The sequence below is a fragment of the Protopterus annectens genome, chromosome 12.part0 (assembly GCF_019279795.1).
Source record: "Protopterus annectens isolate FY-2018-M chromosome 12.part0, PAN1.0, whole genome shotgun sequence".
In the NCBI taxonomy this organism is placed as follows: Eukaryota; Metazoa; Chordata; order Ceratodontiformes; family Protopteridae; genus Protopterus; species Protopterus annectens.
The window spans coordinates 323,689,567-323,710,493 of record NC_056746.1 but is presented as its reverse complement, the minus strand read 5'-3'; the positions used below and the strand labels follow the sequence as shown (position 1 = coordinate 323,710,493).

The following is a 20,927-nucleotide window of genomic DNA, read 5'->3' as shown; positions in this document are numbered from 1 at the left end:
ACACAGGCACTAGCCTGCTAATGAGATATTGTACTCCTATAAATAAAGACAATGACTATCATTCTAGGTGTAAGTTCTTGCTACTTTACCTATGCTAAACTGAATCATCCTACTACAAGTTAAGCTTCATCAGTTTTGTTGACTGTGAGGCATAACTCAAAATACCTAAAAGGAGAAAAAGTCATTTTTGAAGGAGGAGTAGCCCCCCCAACACACACACACACATACTTATCTAAATCTAATATATATATATAACATTTATTATTTTATTTGTATGTGTTTACCGTGAGGTCTACTGGGCCAGAGTGAGCCCATTTTCAGTAGAGGTCCGGGGAGAAAAGCTCCAAAAACAAAATCAAACAGCCATGATGTAGAATACTAAGTTACAGATAGGTGATACAATAAAATAGATGGCATACAAGTTAAACAAATACTAGGTTACAGTGACTAATAATAAAATGATTTTAAATATACAAGACAAACATGAGTGCAAATGATGACATTGTCTAGTGCGAACATTGCAGTATTGCAGTAGAGAGGAAATGATGGAGAGTAGCAGTCAATTAGGCTGAGAGTACAGTGTAGGCTTAGAGCAATAGTTATATATGCAGCAAGATTAAATAGAAGATATAGTAGTAAATGCAAATATACAGACAGATTGTGTGTGGCTGGATGGCACATATTAGGACTTAGTAAGTTGGAAGCACTGAATATATATATATATATATATATATATATATATATATATATATATATATATATATGTGTGTGTGTGTGAGGAGTCAGAGCTATACGTGAGATAGTGAGGAAGGAGAGGATGAGCTGTAGGAAAGCTAGGAATATTGTTTTTTTTATAGTCAGTGCTGGTGCATGTACATAGCCAGTGGGAGAACAGGTGTTGTTTCAACAATGTCTTAAAGTGTTCAGGGTTGCTGGTAGTCCTAATTGATGGAAGGAGAGCATTCCATAGTTTGGCAATGGCATATGGGTAGCGTATTTGACTGGCAGGAAGGTTAGGTTTTGCTACATTAAGGAGCATCTGGTTGACCAATCGCAGAGGTCTATTTGGGTGACACATGGTGGCAGCGAGGAGAGGGCAGGACAGCTAGAAGGCTTGTAGATTAGTTCATGAGCTGTGATTAGTTTCAGGTATGTTAGATGCTGGGGAAGTTTAAGTCAGTTTAGACATTGGAGTGATACACAGTGGTGGGAGGAGTGTTTTGCTCTGGTTACAAATTTTGTAATTTAATAGCAGCATGAGTCCAGTTTGGATTTAAGAGAAGATTGTATATTAGTAAGGAGAGGTGCACCATAGAGCAAGGATGGAAGTAGAAAGGAAGAGGCAAGGGTAGCCTTGCTGTATAGGTGAGGAAGTGTTTATGCCTGTAAAGGATGTCCAATTTCTGATGGGCTTTTTTGACATTTGTGTTAATATGCTGGTCAAAAGCTAGGTTTTCATCTATAATGATGCCTAGAAATTTAGTATAAGGGACTACTTCAATGCAGCAAATCAAAACCAAGAAAATCTAAAAGTATTACTACTCAATGCTAGGAGTCTAAACAAAAAACACCCTTGAAGCTCTCTTTACCCTAGAGAATGCTGAAATCTGTGCAGTCATTGAGACATGGTTTAAAGCCATGGAGAGCAAATCAACAGTGCAAGGTTATAATGCTTTCCACACATTTTGACCAGCTATTTCACAGGCAAGGACTGAAGGTTGAAGTGTCTCTATTTACATAAAAAATAAATATACTTTAAGGCTGGTCAAACAGGACAGTGCACTTGAGCTGCTCCACGTTCAAGTCACTATAGCTAAAATCCAATACCACTTCCTTGCAAGCAATAGGTCCCTCTCTGTGTCCCAGGAAACCCGTACCATGTATTTAAACTTAATAGAAACACTAACCATCCAACCCAATACTATATTCATGGGTGACTTTAATTACCCCACTGTTAACTGGGAATCCTATATGACACCAAACATACATGCATAGAGATTCCTAGACTTTGTAAACACAAACTCCTTGGACCAGATAGTCAATACACCAACCAGGGGTGAAACCATATTGGATCTGGTCCTCATTAATATGAGAGACTGCTGCACATACCCTACTGTAATGCCTTCCCTGGTAAGGTCAGACCACAAAATGGTCTCCTTTGAAGTAAAAATAAAACCTGGACCCCCAGCTAAACCTGGAATATTCAGGAACTATTCCAAGGCTAACCTACTGCTATTAGGTGAGAACCTGGAAAAATTTCAAGCTCTCATAAACCCTGAGAACACTTCTGCCTATGCAGAACTGTACACAGAAATCCTGTGCAGGCATGTTAATAGCTGCATAGAGGTAGCTGTACCCACCGCAAAGAAGTACAGAACTAACTCAAAAAACAAGCCACCCTGGTGGAATCACAAAATCAATCATGTATAAAAAAGGAGGAAGAAATCATGGAAAAAATTAGGAGGTGCATCACCCAGCAGGATAAAAGCACTCTCATCAAACTAAACAAACAACTCAGGGGACAAATAAACTCTACCAAAGCCAAATTTCAGGCACGTTTGGCCTCCCAGGGCAGGGACAACCACAAAGCATTCTTTAGCTATATCCACAACCTCAAAGGCAATACACAATTGTGCGCAGAGCTCATGTGTAAATGGAGCCACCTATACTGAGACAGAAGATATAGCAAACCTACTGGCTGATACATTTAGCTCCAGCTTTACGTCTCTCTCCACCTGGAAATATCATCAAATATAACTCACCCTACTATCACTAGGGAACAGGTCCTTAATGCACTCTCTAAGACCAAGAGCACTACATTAATGGGCACAGACAATATCCCAGGATGCCTTCTAAATAGCATGAAACATGACCTACCAGGGCCTCTGGAATTACTATTTACCTGTAGCTTCCAAACAGGCTTTGTGCCTCATGAATGTAGAAAGGCAGCAGTCATCCCTATGCACAAAGGTGGGCCATCTACAGACCCTGGAAACTACAGACCCATAAGTCTCACTAGTCTTATATGTAAAGCCATGGAAAGAAATATCATGGAGATGATCAATAGAGATATAGTAAACCTCCAGCTTGGATTTGTCAAGGGCAGATCATGGCTACTCAACCCAGTGGACTTCTTTGAGAAGGTTACCAAAGCAATGGATGAATGAATTGTTCACACTGCCTACCTTGACCTGGCCAAGGCATTTGACACAATACCCTACTCGGGCATTGTTGACAAACTCAAGAGGTTAGGTACAAACCCGTATGTCACACAGTGGATAGCCAGCTGGCTCACAGACAGAACCCAGGAAGTTAGAATTAGGGAGTCCACCTCTACAAAGAGGCCAGTCATAAGTGGAGTGCCTCAGTGATCAATCCTTGGACTGCTCCTTTTTGGCATTTACTTCTCAGAAGTCAAGGCCAATGTCAGTGGTCTCTGGCTGACTAAATTTGTAGATGATTGCAAATTAGGAGCTGTCATTGAATCGCACACTGACATAAATGTTCTACAGGAGGGGCTGACACAGACCAACAACTGGTGTCAGAGCCATGGATGAAAACTAAATGGCAAGAAATGCATAATAGTATCCTTTGGGAAGTCATCCATCCCTGGTAGCTATCATATTGACAACACACTCCTTAGAGCTGATCCAGTAGTCAGGGACTTATGGACACACAAAGATAGTAATCGAGCCTTTGATCATCACGTGTCTACAGTGGTGAGGAAATCATTCTGTGTTGCGCAACTTATAAATAAAGGTATGGCATCTAAGTCCAAGGAAGTCATTGTTCCACTGTATTCGGCATTCATCAGACCTATCATTGAGTACAATGCCCCCCTTTGGTATGCACCTAACCAGGCATATCCAACAATTGGAACATTAACAGAGTTTTTTCACTAAAAGAATACAGGGTGTAAGTAATATGTCCTATGCAGACTACCTCAAGGCCCTATCCCTGTATTCTGTCTCCTACAGGCTTTTGAAGGGAGATCTATGCCTGGAATACAGGGCATTGTCAGACCCCACTCTGATGAATCTCCTGCATATCCACAAAAAAACAGCACCAGAATTACCTTTTCTAAAGACCTAAACCTTGCTGTGATATAAATAGGACCTGCTAGAGAGATAGGTGTGTATCCCAGTGATTACCCCATCTATGGATCAGGCTCCCCATCCATGTGAAGCAGAGTTCCTCCCCAACCCAATTCAAGTGCAACTTGGACAATTGGATGAGAAACTGGAAATTCATCCCTGGTTTGGCACCTATGTCTCTAATGGACACAGGTAACCTGTAAATGGTTCATCTCCCAGGCCATGTTTACACTTATCAAGGGTAGCAGAACTTGTCAGAGATTTGGGATGCATGACTAAGCTTAAAAATGCCCTTGTGGTTGTTAGCCTAGAAAACACCTATGAACCTATGAACCTAAGTGTTGGTGAATCAGTTAATGGCAGATTCATTTTTGGTTAAAGGTGTAGTGTTTTTGGGAGAGAATAACATGAATTTGGTTTTATTAGCATTTGGGGATAAATAGTTGTTATACATCCAGGTTTCTGTGAAGGTGAAGGCGTTTTGGGTGAGTGTAAGTAGTTCTAAAGTGGACTTGGCCACTCAGATGATGGTAGACTAATCTGCATATTGGATGACAGTAGCTTGGGATATACTAGTATGGAAATCATTGATGAAATGCCAAAAAGCAATGGACCTAGTTTGGACCCTTGTGGGGCTCCAGTACTGATGTTAAGGAAAGGAGAGAAGGATTGGTGCCATCTGGTTGCTTGTTGTCTATCTGTCACGTAGTTGGAAAACCAGTTTAGTGTAGGGGGAGCTAAGCTTAAATTGGAGAGTTTGGACATGAGAAGCAGGTGGGAGACAGTATTGAAGACCTTGGAAAGGTCAAGAAATAGTGAGAAGACAAGGTTTCCTGAGGTTTGAGCATGACCGACTGTGTCCAAGAGGATATGAGAGCGGTGGTGGTCCTATAACTAGGCCTAAACCCATGTTGGGTTGGGGAGAGGATGTTGTGTAGTAGGTAGTTAAGTAGTCGGCTATGGATACATTTTTCCAGAATTCAGGCAATAGGAGAAAGCATGGCAATTGGTTTGAAGTTAGATATATCATTATTGCTTCCACCTTTGTGGAGAGGGAGGATAAATGCCTTTTTCCAGATGCTGGGAATGAAGGACTCTTGAATGGATCTGTTTAGAAGTATATTGATGGGATAGGCTATAGCATCTGCTGATATTTGGAGATTTTCTGGTGGTAGGGTATCTAGAGCAGTATATCCAGGTTTAAGTTTAAGCAGAAGTTTTTTTATAGTGGAGGTAGGTATGGGTGAGTGATAGAAGTTGGGTCTTGGTGTTGCGGATGGGTCGGGGTAGGTGGGTTGATTTGTGGAAAGTTGGCGGTGAGTTTGGCTATGCTGTTTTTAAAGAATGAGTTAAAAAGTGAGGCTATTTCAGCTGGGGCCCTGTCTGGATCAGAGGAGGGATTTTTGATTTTTTCATGGGTTTAATAGAGAGTTTATGGACCTACAGAACTTTTTAGGATTTTGCATATGGTCATTTTGCAAACTAATGTAGTGTTCCTGATTGTTTTTGATGGCAAGTCACTTTATTTGATTACGTAGTTGTTTGTATTGAGTGTAGTCTGCAGGGTTTTTACTATTATGCCATAATTTCCAGGCCTTGTCTCTAGCTTTCATAAGTTGTTTGGTGTATTTAGTGAGCCAACTGGCCTGGTTGGCTTTCACTCTCCTATGTCGGAGATGAGCGAGATTGTCTAATACTTGGAGGAATGTTGAGTTAAAGAATTCAACAACATTATTCAGTGGTAGGACTTTAAGTGGATACCAGGTGAAATTTCGTAGAGTATTATTAAGGGTAATTGGGCAGAAGTGGGATAGGTCTCTAATATGCTTCTAGTGGTGTGTATTAATTATGTGCAAATTATGTATGCAGGTAAGTGATCACTAATTTTTGCTAGAGTCGGAGACAAGGACACAGTCCAATACTGAGCCATTGTTTTTCTTTTTGTTGAGTAGATATATATATATATATGGGTCCCCTTCACATGGTCGACATTTCAGAATGTCGAAAATCATATGGCCAAAACCATATGATCGACATTCGAAATGTCAACCATGCAGAACCGGCATCTGCAAACAGTGCGGAATGGAAAGATTCTACACCGTAGAGCGATCTCGGAGTTGGTATATTTAAGTTTTGGGGGGTGGGGGGGCGGAGCTCCCCTGCTTGAAGCTTGAAGGTAAGATTTTGTTCTGTTTTTTTTTTGTATGGTCGACATTTCGATCGAATGTCAATCATATGGTCTTGGCCATATGGTTTTCGACATTCTGAAATATTGGCCATATCAAGTAGACCCATATATACACATCAGCCTGGAGTGGGGAAACCATGCTTATTCTATTACAGCTCCTTCTGATTGAGACATGGGTCAAACTTAGTGATACTGCTGTAGAGGAAGAAGTCACAGCCACAGTGACTATTGAGCTCTTTATCAAGGTATTTAATGCAAGGAGCTGCATCTGTTCTAAGTGTCCTGAGGATTAGAAATATAAAGGGATGTTACTAGCCTGCGCAGGATGTTAAACATTAAGAAAGCTGCCTGCTTTAAAAGAGCATGAATTCAAAATGTTGTAGGCAAACACTGATGTTAAAGAGATCAATTTGGAACATAGCAAATGAATAGACCATCAGGCTGAAATTAAACGTAAGCTGAATCATCTGCCCACATTTCAGTAGAAGAGAATATGCATGCATGCAGTGAAGTTCCAGACAAAGGCAAGGACTGAGTCATGCATTACATGGCCCAACTGGTGAGGAAGGATAATTTTTTACAAATAAATATTATCCTTGTCATTCTGAACTAGAGAAAAATGAAGCAGCTTATTGATAAATGGTAGAAGAGTTATAGCAGTGCACCTGATACATTTGCATTTCAGTAAAAAAGGTTAAAGAGGTGCATTATCAGGTACCATCTTCTGTGAGAAAAATTATTGGGCGGTGTGTAAAGGTAATTATACACAGAAGTCCGACTTTTGAAAATTAATGAAAGCAAATTATATTAAGAAATGACAGCTGAAAAGATGAACATATTCTTGGAATTCTGGGAAGGCAGGGAGGACGCTGTATGTTAATTCCATGTAACAGACATAGCATCTTGCTTTGGTAGCATCAGACATCAGAAACTATGGAGCCTTGCAAAGCATTATTAGAAAGAATAAATTATAAGAAAACAATAGCTCAGAGCAAAGTAGTGGCAGTTCAAAGAGTGGGAACTTTAAGCCTGAACTTGTCTGAACTAAGCTAATCAGGGGTAAAACTAAATGCTATTGCTATGCTAAATAATTAGAAGTACGATAAAGAATAAATAATAGAGAAGTGTGTTTCAAAAGCTTATACTGCAAACACAATGTGACCTTACTGGCTCAATGCACATAGGTATGATGTCCTAATTGTAACCTCAAATGACCAGGGTTTGATTAGCTGGAGAAGGCAACTTATGAGGGGTGGGAATGAGGGGGGTTGATGACAGGAAGACTGCCATCCACTCCAGGGGATAAGATTGGGATGAGTGGCCGAGGATGTGCTCTCTGTGTACACCCCCAGGTAAAGACCAGAGATGGACAGGCCATCTGCCTTCAAGGAGGGTAGCACTACATTGATAACATCACTTACTGAACTGGATGACAAGCTCTTGCATCACCCATTTGCAAGCTACACCCATTAATACATTGTGGTACTTACAGGGAGCAATAAGGCATAACCAAAATCTTCTGATGGCTTGGTGGAAGATGGTTACTGCACAGTTTGTTATGAAACAAATGAACATAGTTTTTATGACCTTTCAGATCATCTGCAGATGTAGGAGGAGCTCAAATGATGGAAAATGATTGTTTAAATTTCATATCCCATTAATATGTTATTCATGAAACAGAAACCATGGTAGATCTGTGGTGCTACATCTGAAGCATTCATATCTCTGTTCACATATGATTGATAAAAAAGCCATTACAGAGTCAAATCTAGGCTGTTTACAAAATAAACTCATTCATAAACTGCTTCAATAAGCTTTTTGTCCTGGAAAATGTCTGATGTGAGCATCTCATAATGAAGTTATATGCACCAATGTACTCACCCAAGCAAAATATGAATCTTAAGTAAGGGTACTTCATCCAGGAACAAGGAGGTCATAATATCCATGTACACCTCCCTTATCAGACCCATTATCGAGTACAATGCCCCCTTTGGCATCTATCTTGCCAAGCACATGCAGCAGCTGGAGAGACCACAGAGGTTCCTGACCAGGAAAATCCAGGGTCTCAAACACCTGTCCTATACTGATAGGCTAAAATCCCTGTCCCTCTAATCAGTCTCCTACAGACTGGTCAGAGGTGACCTGTATCTGGCAAACAAAGCCATCTCAGACCCAGCCTTGATGGAGTTGCTGCCATTCGTAAGCCAAACTCCACTCACACAATTCTCACGTAAGGCCTCAACCTGGTCTGTGACATTAATAGAACTTGTCGGTGGGATAGATTTTTGTGTCAAAGACTCTCCCATCTATGGAACAGACTCCCTCTCCATGTCATGCATAGTACCTCTCTAGCCCTCTTTAAGAGGAACCTGGACGACTGGATGGGAAACAGAAAATACACTCCTGGGATCCCACCTATGTCCCTGCTGGACAGAGGGAAACAGGTGCTGACTTTGTGGGTACATGGGCAAAACTCATGGCTAGGCTTATAAGGGCCTCCGGGCCAATAGCCTAGTATCATCTTATGAACCTATGAACCTTAGTAATCAAATAAAAATAGTAGTATTAAGTAATTTATTCATATAACATTGAATTAGTAATAGTCCTAACTCTTACAGGTTCATAGGTAAGTACTAGGCTAGCTGCCTTTGTGAACCATTTTAAGCCAAGCCTATGTCCCTTTTTATGTTCAAAATAACTTATCCCATTTGGTTATAGACTGGACTTACCCATCCCATGGTCGATAATTATATACTCCTAATGAGAATAACTGAGCTCATACCATAGATTATTTGAGGGGACCCATGCATGGAATAAAGCATTTAGGAGCTGCCTCTGTCCATTAGTAGTACAAAGGCAGTCCTGAGTTAATTATCTGTTTCCCATCCATAGAGCTAAGTTGCTCTTAAATATAGACAGGAATGAACTTTGTTTTCTGTGGATGGGAAGCCTCTTCCATAGCAGTGCTATCCTCTGCAAGATATACCTGTCCCTTCAAATCATTCTGTTGATATTGCAGAAGTGGTTTAGAACCCTAGACTGAGTATTATTGATGCCATTTGACTTGCTGATGTGCATTAGTTCCATCAGTAATGGATTAGAGGATGCCTTGTTGGCCAGGCACAAGTTATCTCTTAGCAATCTGTATAGACACAGAGCTTTGAGTCGGTCAATGTAGGACATGTTGTTTAGGCCTTGTATCCATTTAGTAAGGTATCTCTGTGGGAATTTACAGGGTGATCAATGACTTGCCTAGATCTGGACACAATCCCTTTGTTTACAAGCTATTCTTACAACAATGGACTCATGTTGGTCGAAAGTTAGGTCACTGTCCACATAAGTTCCCAAATCCCAAACAACTGGGTCAACTCTTAGGTGTGTATTGTTAATATGATACTTCCTTGGGATGGAATATATCCCAAAAGGTTACAATAATGTATTTTTGGCATTTAATTTCAGTTCATGATTTGGGCACAAGTTATTAATTTGGGACAAAACCTTCCTGCACAATGGATAACTCATTTGTGTTTTCATTGACTGATCCTAGCTTCCAGTCATCTGCAAACATAGTCAGCCAGAACACTTTGGCATTGGCTTTTACTTTAGAAAAGTAGATGCCAAACAGGAGACATCCTAGCAAAGAAACCTGGGGGGGGGGGGAACTCCACTGCTGACTGGCCACATTGTAGAGGTAACTTACTATATTTTAATTATTAGTGTCTCATCTGTGAACCAGCTGGTGGTTTATTCCCAGTTTATGCAACTTTTCTACTATGCCTCAGTAGAAAATCATCAAAAGCCTTGGCCAGGTTGAGGTATGCATTGTGTACCATTTTGCCTCCATTCATTGCTTTGGTGACCTTTTCAAAAACATCCACCAAGTTTAATAAGCATGACTTGCCCTTGATGACTCTAAACTGACATGGGTCCAGTGTTTGCTGGTTCCCTCTGCCCAGAATGATTCTTCTCCTTCATCTTTTGGCTGCTCCTGTTAGGGGTCACCACAACGGATCATTGGTCTGCAGAACGATTGGCAGTGGAGGTTTTAAGGTGTTGAGTTTATCTCCTAAATTATTAGTTCCATGATAGTTCTTTCCATGGCTTTGCATATGAGGCCATCAGATGTATGGGTCTTTAATTACCTGGTTCTGTGGGAGGTCCTCCCAAATACAGCAGAATGACTGTAGCTATTCTCCATTTGCTTGGTACAAAACTTGCATGGAGGCTAACACATAGTGTGGCTAAATTGTGCTTCACCCTATGTAAGATGCATCCAGGGATATTGTCAGGAGCTATCAATGCAGTATTTTTAGCTTTTGAAATTTCTAAGGTACCTTGAGTGGAAGAGATCCCTGGTTTCAGTTTTATTTTGAAGGAGACTGCTTTATGGTCAGACCTAACAAGTGATGAAGATATGCAAGGGATGGTGCAAGTTGTTAGTAAGAACAAAATTCCATATGTTATTCTCCCTAATGGATAATCTAATTGTTCCATAGCATTTGTATTGACAAAGTCTAGGAATCTCTGGGCTTGTGCACTAGTGGTAGTGTAGATTTCCCAGTCTATACTTGGATAGTTTAGATGTCCTAGGAAAATGGTACTGAATTTAATACTATGTAATTGTAGTTCCTGCAGATAGGTGTTTTTCTTTTGTCTTAGAGGGAGTTCTATAGCTAGGTAATATCTGGTATGAGATCTTTCTGATGGTTATATGAAATTGAAGAATCCCTAGTGCATCATGCTTTACCAGCCTTGATGTGAGTCTGTTCTGGATATAGATTGAGATATCTCCACCTTTCCCCCCCTCCTACACAGTAGCTGGTCTAAACATGTAAAAGATGTTCTAGCCCTGCACAGCCAGAGTGCTCTCCACTATTCTAAACCAAGTGTCAGTCACTATATGGATGTCAGTGTCCTCCAGGATTAGTAGGGCTTGTAAGGAGTAGAGTTTCGTGTTTAGACTCCTAGCATTGATCAGTAACACTTTCATATTTTCCTTTGCTTGTTTCATTATGTTGATTTTGAGGAACTAACTGAAGCTGTGACTGCTTTTACTACATAAACTGTTTTGCTGTTAAATATGCTGTTATGCTTACAAGAAATCTGGCTGGAAACTTGTGTTATGCGATGCATACAACAACTACAGTAAACAAGTGCTACATTCTCCATACTTTCCTTACCTCTGATCTTAACTACCTAACCACTGATTGTTCTTCACAGTCTTGCCTTCTTCCTTCTCCTTGTCTCTACCCACTCCATTTGCCCTGCGGACTCACTCCACTCCCCTACCCCCAATTTCCACCCACCCCCAATGCTCCTACACTTATTCTAGCCATAAGCCCCCCCGTCTCACCCAATCCACTCTCAACTCCTCACTATCCCCTCCCCTCCCATCCTCTAATACTCTCTCACCCCTTCCCATCCATAATCCCTAAAGCTCTAGATACACTTCCATACTCCTCCCTCCTACACTGTCACCAATAATCCTAATACAGCCTCAACACCTAACCCCAACTATTCCATTATACCTAAACCACACCATGTCTCTTCAAACCATTCTCATCCTCTCCCTTAGCCTACTACTCCTAATACCTCTATAATATGCTACTCTTATTCCTCTTACAAACTACCCTCTTCTTTCTTATCCCCCCTTCACCCCACCATCACCCCTAATACATATCATAACTCTGCCACATCTCATTTACACACTATATCCACCTCCCTAGTGCTTCCAAACCCACTTCACTGCTTTAAACGAAAACTCCTATCCTCCTCAATGAAACGTCATATTCCCAAAGCACTATTGTACCTCCCACCAAACTCTAGGAGTAAATCCAAACCCCTGCTCTCATTCCCATTTAACTGCCTATGCCTAGCAGGAGACATACACCCCAACCCAGGACCTAGTACCAGCAACAATCCATCTCCCCCCATTACCACCCATACTACCAACCCTAAATACCTCAAGATCTTGACCATCAATACCCACAGTCTAAGAAACAAATTAGCTCACTTCCATGTTTGGCTAGCCCATACCCAATCTGACGTAGCAGCTGTCTCTGAGACATGGCTAAAACCCAACATTTCAGACTCTGAAATGCTATCCCCTGGGTTTCAAGTATTTAGACAAGACCACCTAAAAAAGAAGGGTGGAGGAGTAGCTTTAATCTACTCTAGCCTACTCTCCATCACTCCCTACCAAAACCCTATTCCACAGTTCAACAATGCTGAACTAGTCATAGGAAATCCCAACCTAAATAACCAGAAAAGTATTTGTGTTATAGCCCTCTATATCCCCCCTGGAAACAACATTAACACACTTGAGGAAATTATTCTATGGGCCTCATATAATATCAAGCTTGAGACATACATCCTAGGAGATGTGAACATTGACTGGAACAAAATTACTGCCAATAACCCCACCATTTCAATCAATCTATGTAATTTCACTCAACTCACAAATGCTATAACCAGACCTAATAAAAATAACCTCCCAGGCTCCATACTGGACTGAATCCTTGTCTCCCACCCAAACAAAATCTCTCACACTGGTACCTTACCAGACTCTATCAGTGATCACTTACCAGCCTTCATCCATAGAGCAACCCCCTCCTCTCATCATCTACACCAATATATCCATACTCGGACTCTCAACAACTTTAACACTACAACTTTTTCCAGTTCTCATAAACTAATAAATTGGGACACTCTAAAAACTCTACCTCTGGACAGTGCTGTTGAATTATTCAACTCAACCTTCTTAGACACTCTTAACTCCCAAGCCCCTCCAAGAATAAAACATATGAAAACCAATTTCGCCCCTTGGCTTAGTAAAGATATAAAAACACTCATGCAACAAAGGGACAAGACCTGGAAACTTTACCATCGTAATAGGCACCCTGACACCCTTCTTAAATATAAACAACTCTGCATCTTAGCCAAAAAACATATCATACAAGACAAAAAAGCATACTATATCAAACTCCAGTCTAACCACTCCTCTAACCCCAAACATTTCTGGAAATCCATCAACTCACTTCTCAACCCAGGCAGCAAAAACAACCCTTGCCCTCACACTAGTAAATCTGACCCAGAAATAGCTACTCTGTTCAACTCCTTCTTTACTAACTCTATAGCAGAACTCACTAAAACATTCCCAAACAACAACACCTCCCCCCAAATCAAACCCTCTGCCCAACCTTCCACCCCAAACTCACCTCCCAAATTCCACCTCAAACCCATCCCCACCTCATATATAAAAACACTTCTATCTAAGCTTAAGCCTTGCTCCAATGCCTCTGACAATATCCCCTCACTTTTTTTAAGAATTGCAGCAGACAGCATCACCATCCCCATTAGCATACTCATCAACAGATCCATACAAGAATCATATGTCCCCAAACTGTGGCATGCAGCCTTTCTCCTACCCCTCCATAAAGGTGGCAAAAATAATAACATCTCCAACTTCTGACCCATAGCAAATCTTTCCCCTATTTCAAAAATTCTTGAGAAATGCATCCACCTCCAGCTCATGCCACTCATTACACATAACCAAATCCTCACCCCAACACAACATGGGTTCTGTCCTGGCCATAGCACAATAACAGCTCTTTTCTCTTTTCTAGACATTGTAAACCATGCCCATGACTCTGGAGAACTTGTATCCACAGTCATCCTTGACCTCTCCAAAGCTTTCGACACAGTCTCCCATACCCACCTTCTTCATCATTTTTCCAATCTTAACCTCTTGCAAAACACCATTACCTGGTTCAGCAGCTACCTCTCTGACATATCTCAGGCAATAAAATGGAAGACTGGCACCTCAGCCTTCCTTACCACCCCAACCGGGGTACCCCAGGGATCCATTCTTGGCCCTATGGTCTTCAATATCTCCATTAATGATTTCCATGCAGCCATTCCTAACACTAGGATAGTACAATATGCAGATGACTCAACTTTAGTTTGCTCTGCATCAAACCTCCCTGAGCTCCAAACAAAAACTCAAACTGCCTTCTCAACTACTGAGAACTGGATGCTCCAAAATCACCTCTCTTTGAATGCCAACAAATCAAAGATCCTTCTATTCTCTCCCTCAAACTCTATCTAACTAGACAAAACCTCTTTCAAGATTACAAGCCTTGCCAATTCCACTATAGAAGTTGTTCCTTTTGCTAAACTTCTTGGAGTTACTATTGACGAACACCTAAAATGTGATACCCATAGTCAACTAAATATAAAGAAAACCCATCAGAAACTTGGCATGCTGTACAGAAACTCCAATTTCCTCTCCCCCTCTACAAGACAGACCCTCACCACTACCTTCTTACTACCTTCACTAAGGTATGGTGCTCCCCTACTAACCAACCTATCTTCCTCCATCTCTTCTAAACTAGAATCCTGTTACAATAAAATCTCAAAGTTCGCCACCACTTCCAAATACTCCACGCACCACTGTAAACCTCTCCACCATCTGCAATGGCTAGAACTCCCAAACTACCTTGACTACCTCCAACTCATCACCACTCACAAGCTTATTTTCAAACCAACTATATGCCCAGCACTAACAAACATCTTAACATTATACACCCCAAACAGAACTCTAAGATCTACCCACCAAAATCTAATCTCTGTTTATAAGCCAAACTATCCCACTGGTCAGCTTCTCCTATCCTTTTCCATCATCAAAAAATGGAATTCTCTCCCTCCATCTCTAAGAATTTCTGAGAACTCTGAACACTTCAAAAAACAGCTGCATTTTTACCTCTCACAAAAATGGAAATGCAATTGCACTCCACCTACCTAACCTACTTAATACATAAATACTTTATAACACACAAAGTTTGTTCTTCCTTACACACTATTGATTAACTCTATGTACTGCCTTCATGCTAATGCTACCTCTATACCACCCTCAGAGGATGTAAACCTCTGTATTAATTTAACTCATGCTAATATTCATGCATAAAGAACTCATCCATGCTAATGTTACTTCTATATTATTCTCAGATGATTTAAACCTCTGTATTAATTTAACTTTGTACTGCTGTTCTCAACCACTAAACATGTAAATATGCTTTACATCCTTCTCCAAGCTGCTGTTTAACTTTTGTTTAGTTTTTGCTGTTTTGTATGTAAAAATTTGCTTAGTTTGTTTCTGTTTCCACTATGTATTGTACTTCATATTATGGAGCTTGTACTATGTATTATTGGAGCTTTTCTCGCAGGGCCTCCACTGAAAACTGGCTCTTTGAGCCCAGTGGACCTCCCCAGTCATCAAACTGGAAATAAATAAATAAATACATTGATAGGTTTATTAGGTTAGCATTGCCTAAATAGGCACTATAGGGGCGGATAATGTGTTTCCAACAATAGAAACCCTAAAGGGGACAGATGCAGGCCATCCCTGGTGAAGCTGCATGATCTGTCAAACATATCCTCCCAGACTAACAAATATCAGCCCCCCCTTTGAATGACACCAAAAACTCAGCTAATTATTGACGATAATTATTTTTTGCTCATATTGCATTATTATCCATGGAGACGGTACAATGCTGCTCAATACTAGTCTGAGACCTCCATAATGTCTTTTTCCATATAGTCTAGGGAGGTACACCTCAGGTCATTAACACCGGCATGAACTATGACAGAGTCTTGCTGGAACTTGTTCAATGACTTGAGTTTATGCGTGATCTGATAGATCCTACCACCAGACAAGCAACTAACCATCACTCTTTCCATGCTCAGCTTGGCAAGAGGCAAATCTGTATGTCATACAATGGAGTCACCTATAACAAGAATGTTTGGTTGTGTCAATGCCTGCTTTACAGGCTCAGTATCTGTGACTTTGGGACTCCTTGTCATATGTGAAGAAGTAGGCTTAATTCGCAGAGTGTGTTTTGTGCCTGTGTTGTGTTTTGGAGGTCTTCACTATTTAGGCAAGTTAATGTTTAGAACCTTGGTATATGATGGATTATGTATATTGTGATGGCCTTGGAGAGGTGTAATGTGTGGTGTACTGCTGATTGTTTTGGTGTCTGAGTTTACTATGTACACATATGTGTGTGTGTTTATACATTTCTCACACACTGTGTTATGCTGTTTGAGTAATAGACAATTGTCAGACAGCATGAGACTATTCTTACACTGTCTCAAGATACCCATCTCAGTTTGTGGGTAAGTACTGATCCATGATACCAAGAGGAATTACTCTGGGGTGGGGGAGAGGTAATTATAACTGCTTGGAGTTCGTTTTTTAGAATAATGTGTGGGTGGACTTGCTGTTGAGTATTTAAATTTCAGTACAAACAACTAACCTGAAAACCTTCTTCTGCCACCACTAAGAACCATTAAACTAATTATTATAAAAAAAAACTCATTCATTTGAAAATAAAATCAGTGCAAGCAGTATCAGTACACTCAATGTCAAGCAATTTTATCAAAAGTCTTTTAGTCTTGTGATTAGTTTAACGGGAGAGACTTTGCAAAATGATACTTAGTGCTTAATGACAACAGCCAATAAATGGGGTGAGGTAGGGAATTATGTTGTGAATTATCATAAGGGTTAAGCACCAACATACACAGTGGGTTTAATAGCACAACTACAGCAGGGTGGGTGGCAGGAAGAAACAATTAGACCCTTAGCTCTGAGCTGACTGGACTGGAACTGAATTAATGCAAAGACAAGTCCTGAACTAGCCTGACATAGTACATAAAAGTGAAACTAGCAATGCAGCTGTATACGGGAATTACTAATATAAGCTTAACAACCTTAGCTAAAGCAGATACAGACTGCTAAAATGAATTTAAAATCAGATCAAGAAATGAAACACATCTTTATTTCTGCATGCAACAGAACTATTACAATGCAACATTAATTTAAAAGATCACAGCAAACAATAACCTTGGAATTCTTAGACATGTAATGTTATTATTACTAATAATATTACAACTTACTACTGTTATTACTAATATAGGCTTAAAGACCTCCACTAAAGCCAATACAAACTGTTAAAATGAATTTAAAATCAGATGAAGAAATAAAAACACTTATTTTCCTTTTTCTATGTAATGGAACCATCCATTACATCCATATTAACTATCCATTTCTGTAATGTAGCACCATACCTCTCACAATGTGGAACGCATGGAATAAATGTGGAACACTTACTTATGACTTCAACTAAGAAGTTCACAGCATGGTTTATTAACTGTTTCTTCATACTTAAAAGGAGTTCTTATAATAAATTAATATGATTTAATATTGTTTACTAGTGTTTACCATGGAAATTTGTTAAAAAAGTTTTAACAAAGAATATATGTCAAATCCTTTCTATGTGGAACATAAAACTTTTAAGACTCAAAATGGCAAACATTTTTCATAATAAGGTGCAGTTGAGATATATGATAATGTTTATGTAAAGTCTTTGCGTCACTGTTCATGAGTAATGTTAACATCTTTTTTCGTTCTTTCTTTTTTTTTTTTTTTTTTTTTTTTTTTTTAGGTTTAAGCAATATAATTGGGATTATAGTTTATATATCAGCTAACGCTGGTGACCCAGGTCAAAGTGACTCAAAGAAAAGCAATTATTCATATGGATGGTCTTTTTATTTTGGAGCATTATCATTCATCATTGCTGAAATGGTTGGAGTCATAGCCGTGCACATATACATTGAAAAACACCGCCAGGTTAGAGCAAAATCTCGTTCAGACATAATGAAAAGGTCAGCATTTGCAAGGCTTCCAAGCTACAGATATAGATTTCGACGACGTTCTAGCTCAAGGTCTACAGAACCACGTTCTAGAGACACTTCTCCCATTGGAAAAGGTTTCAACACTCCACCTTCCACAGATATATCCATGTACACACTATCTCGAGATCCTTCTAAAGCTACTGTTGGGACTCTCCTGAATTCTGAGAGAGATCATAATTTTCTACAAGTGCACAACTCTCTTCCCAAAGAATTTAAAGAGTCACTACATAATAATCCTGCAAACAGGCGTACTACACCAGTGTGAAGTAAACTGGAAGAAAAATTTGTCACCATACAATACAATATGTGGACTCCAAAGAATCCATCCCTCGAGAAAGTAAAATAGTTACGTCTTTCTTTACACTGGTGCATGACTTAACAAAAGGCACTGAGGTCCTGAGGTCCTCTTGGACTGTACAGGCTTTTTGTTTCTAAAAGATAGCCTACAGGTTAATCACATGATGCCTAGCAAGGAAACAAACAAACAAACAAAGAGTTCACAGATAAGTGGATAATTGCTGTCTCCCCATTCGCCACCAGCGACAGCTGCATATGTGTTGTGTCTCCCCATTTCCCCTCAATGCTGCTGTAGAAAAAACACTGAGGTATGGCCTCTTCTACTGTTTCAAATGACTCATCTGCACAGTACGATGATGCAAGCTAAAAGATTTAGGTACAGCACAAGTGGTACCATTTTGGAGTTAATTATTAGTGTTTCAATTGCTATTTACACAGCTATTTAGGAAAGAAGTTACAGGATGAGAAAAGCCAGACTTGTTCTATTAAAACTGTAAATCACTTGTGTGGGATGTCAAAAGTAATGTAAACTGTCTTTCCCAGAACACACTGTAAGCACATTTTAGAACACTGGCTGTACAAAAATGGTCTAGATTTTATTTTTTTAGATGTTTATGCATGCAAAAAAAATGACACTTGTAAATTGAAATAGCTTCCATTTTCTTTACAGAAAATAACGTTTACTCTATCTTCCATGTTGAGCTTTGTATTTAAATGTAAAATGTTAAAATCAGTATTTTCAGGTTAATAGTTACATGCAGGACCTTGGTAGGTTATATGTTCTTCCTATGTACATAACAAGATATACAATACCAACATATGTTGAAGCAACAAACCAGAAAGAGCACTTTTTGCCTTTTGTTTAGATCCAGAATGGATAAGATGTTTACATTAGAATGATTGTAATGTCAACATTAGTAGTAAATGTGCCACTTTTCTTTTCTGTTTACATTTCCAGATATATAAGTAGATAAGTATATTGTATACATACATACATACTGTATATGTCGGATCTACAGATGACAAATTGCAATTATTCATGTTAAATAGCCACCACACTATTTTTGTAAAAGGGGGAGTCAAAAGAGCAGCACCATAAATATTACTGGTAATTGTTCATCAGGTAATTATGACGAGTCTATATCACATCATCGAATATGTGAATATCGAACGCTCACATGAGCGAATATTCACGTACTCGAAGTTCATGAATTTTTTTGGCAGTACAGTCAAGATTGGGATTTTTGCCCTTTCCTCACTGTAGTGTTATCTTGAAAAAGGAATATATATTTAGAGGGGGGGCACAGCCCCCCACAATACAGTTTTTGAGTATGTGAATATTCACTCATGTGAGCATTCGATATTCACGTATTCGATGATGTGATATAGACGCATTATGACTGAAGTTGAACAGAAATGTAAAATATGTCGTACATGAAGTTTTCACTGTGAATGACAAAAAAAATCTTGTCCTCTGTTAGTCAGTACCAACCTAATGTTGCTGGGATATACACTGTTACAGTATGTTAAATAAATTCATTCTTTGCCTTAATATGTGTTTGGATATAACTTCCATATAAATGTGTTACTGTCTATTTCCAGCACTGAATTGTAGTTTTCCTCAATAATTTATTGTTCAAAGTCTGTCAAATAAATATGTAAAACAATTATCTTCTAGGGTTTTCCCATTTTTTTTTTCTTACCAGAAGATCGTTATAATATAACTTCAAAAATAATCTCCAGATCAAATATTAAATGCATTTAGAATGTGTCATTTAAAATATATAATAATGCCTTGGCAATAATAAATTGGCAGATATAAACTGTTTCAAGTTTTGTTTCACATATGTGAAATTTGGCCTGTTGTTATATTGTTTGTGCCTCCTAAATTCTAATCAAAGCAAAATACCTTAAAAGGTATAATGTTATAATCATACCAAAGCTGCCAAATATTCTGTTTGACAAAAAGGCAAAGTATTGGCTGCTTTGGGACATCAAGGTGAAAATATTTAAGCACACAATGTGGTGCTGTAGAACACTTATGGTAGTAGTATCTGAAAGATAGTACCACGAGTGTTTGCTAAGCTGCTTGTTGGTATAGTGGTTAGTAATATAACCATTCACATGCAGTGTCAGCAGTTTGGTTCTGAGCAGTTTTTTTTTTGGTAGCCTCTTTATGTCAGTTAATGTCATATACTCTTGGACTTCTTTATTTATATATATATTTATGTATTTACTGTGGGACTGGTTTACTGATACTAATGTATTTATTTTTTATTTTTTTTTATTTATTCATGATGGGATGCAGGGATTAATGTCTGTTTTATTTATTTTTGTGGAGGGTTATTGTCTGGTTTATTTACTTTACTCACCTGTGTGTCAATGTTTCAAACCTGTCGATACTTGCCTGTTCGGTAAAAAGAATATTTGATAGCCTCAGAATGACATTATGCCGTTCAAGGTATCCTGCTTCTATTAGGAGTTAGAATACATTATGTCTGTACTTTGAGAGATATTAAGTATGCAGTTTAATGCATTTTAATTAACAAACACAAATTTCCAAATAAATCATTCTTCAAATTTGTGGAGATGTACTT

General features: G+C 39.2%; 1 protein-coding gene across 1 annotated transcript in view; it reads left to right on the top strand.

Moving 5' to 3' along the window:
• The window catches only part of CACNG3 (calcium voltage-gated channel auxiliary subunit gamma 3), a 378,944-nt gene extending 359,331 nt beyond the window's left edge, over positions 1–19,613 (top strand). The window contains exon 4 of the mRNA XM_044089399.1: positions 17,784–19,613. Within this exon, the coding sequence (XP_043945334.1) occupies positions 17,784–18,298 (515 nt within the window). The 3' untranslated portion in view covers positions 18,299–19,613. The remainder of the gene's footprint in view (positions 1–17,783) is intronic.
• The last annotated feature ends 1,314 nt before the right edge of the window (positions 19,614–20,927 follow it).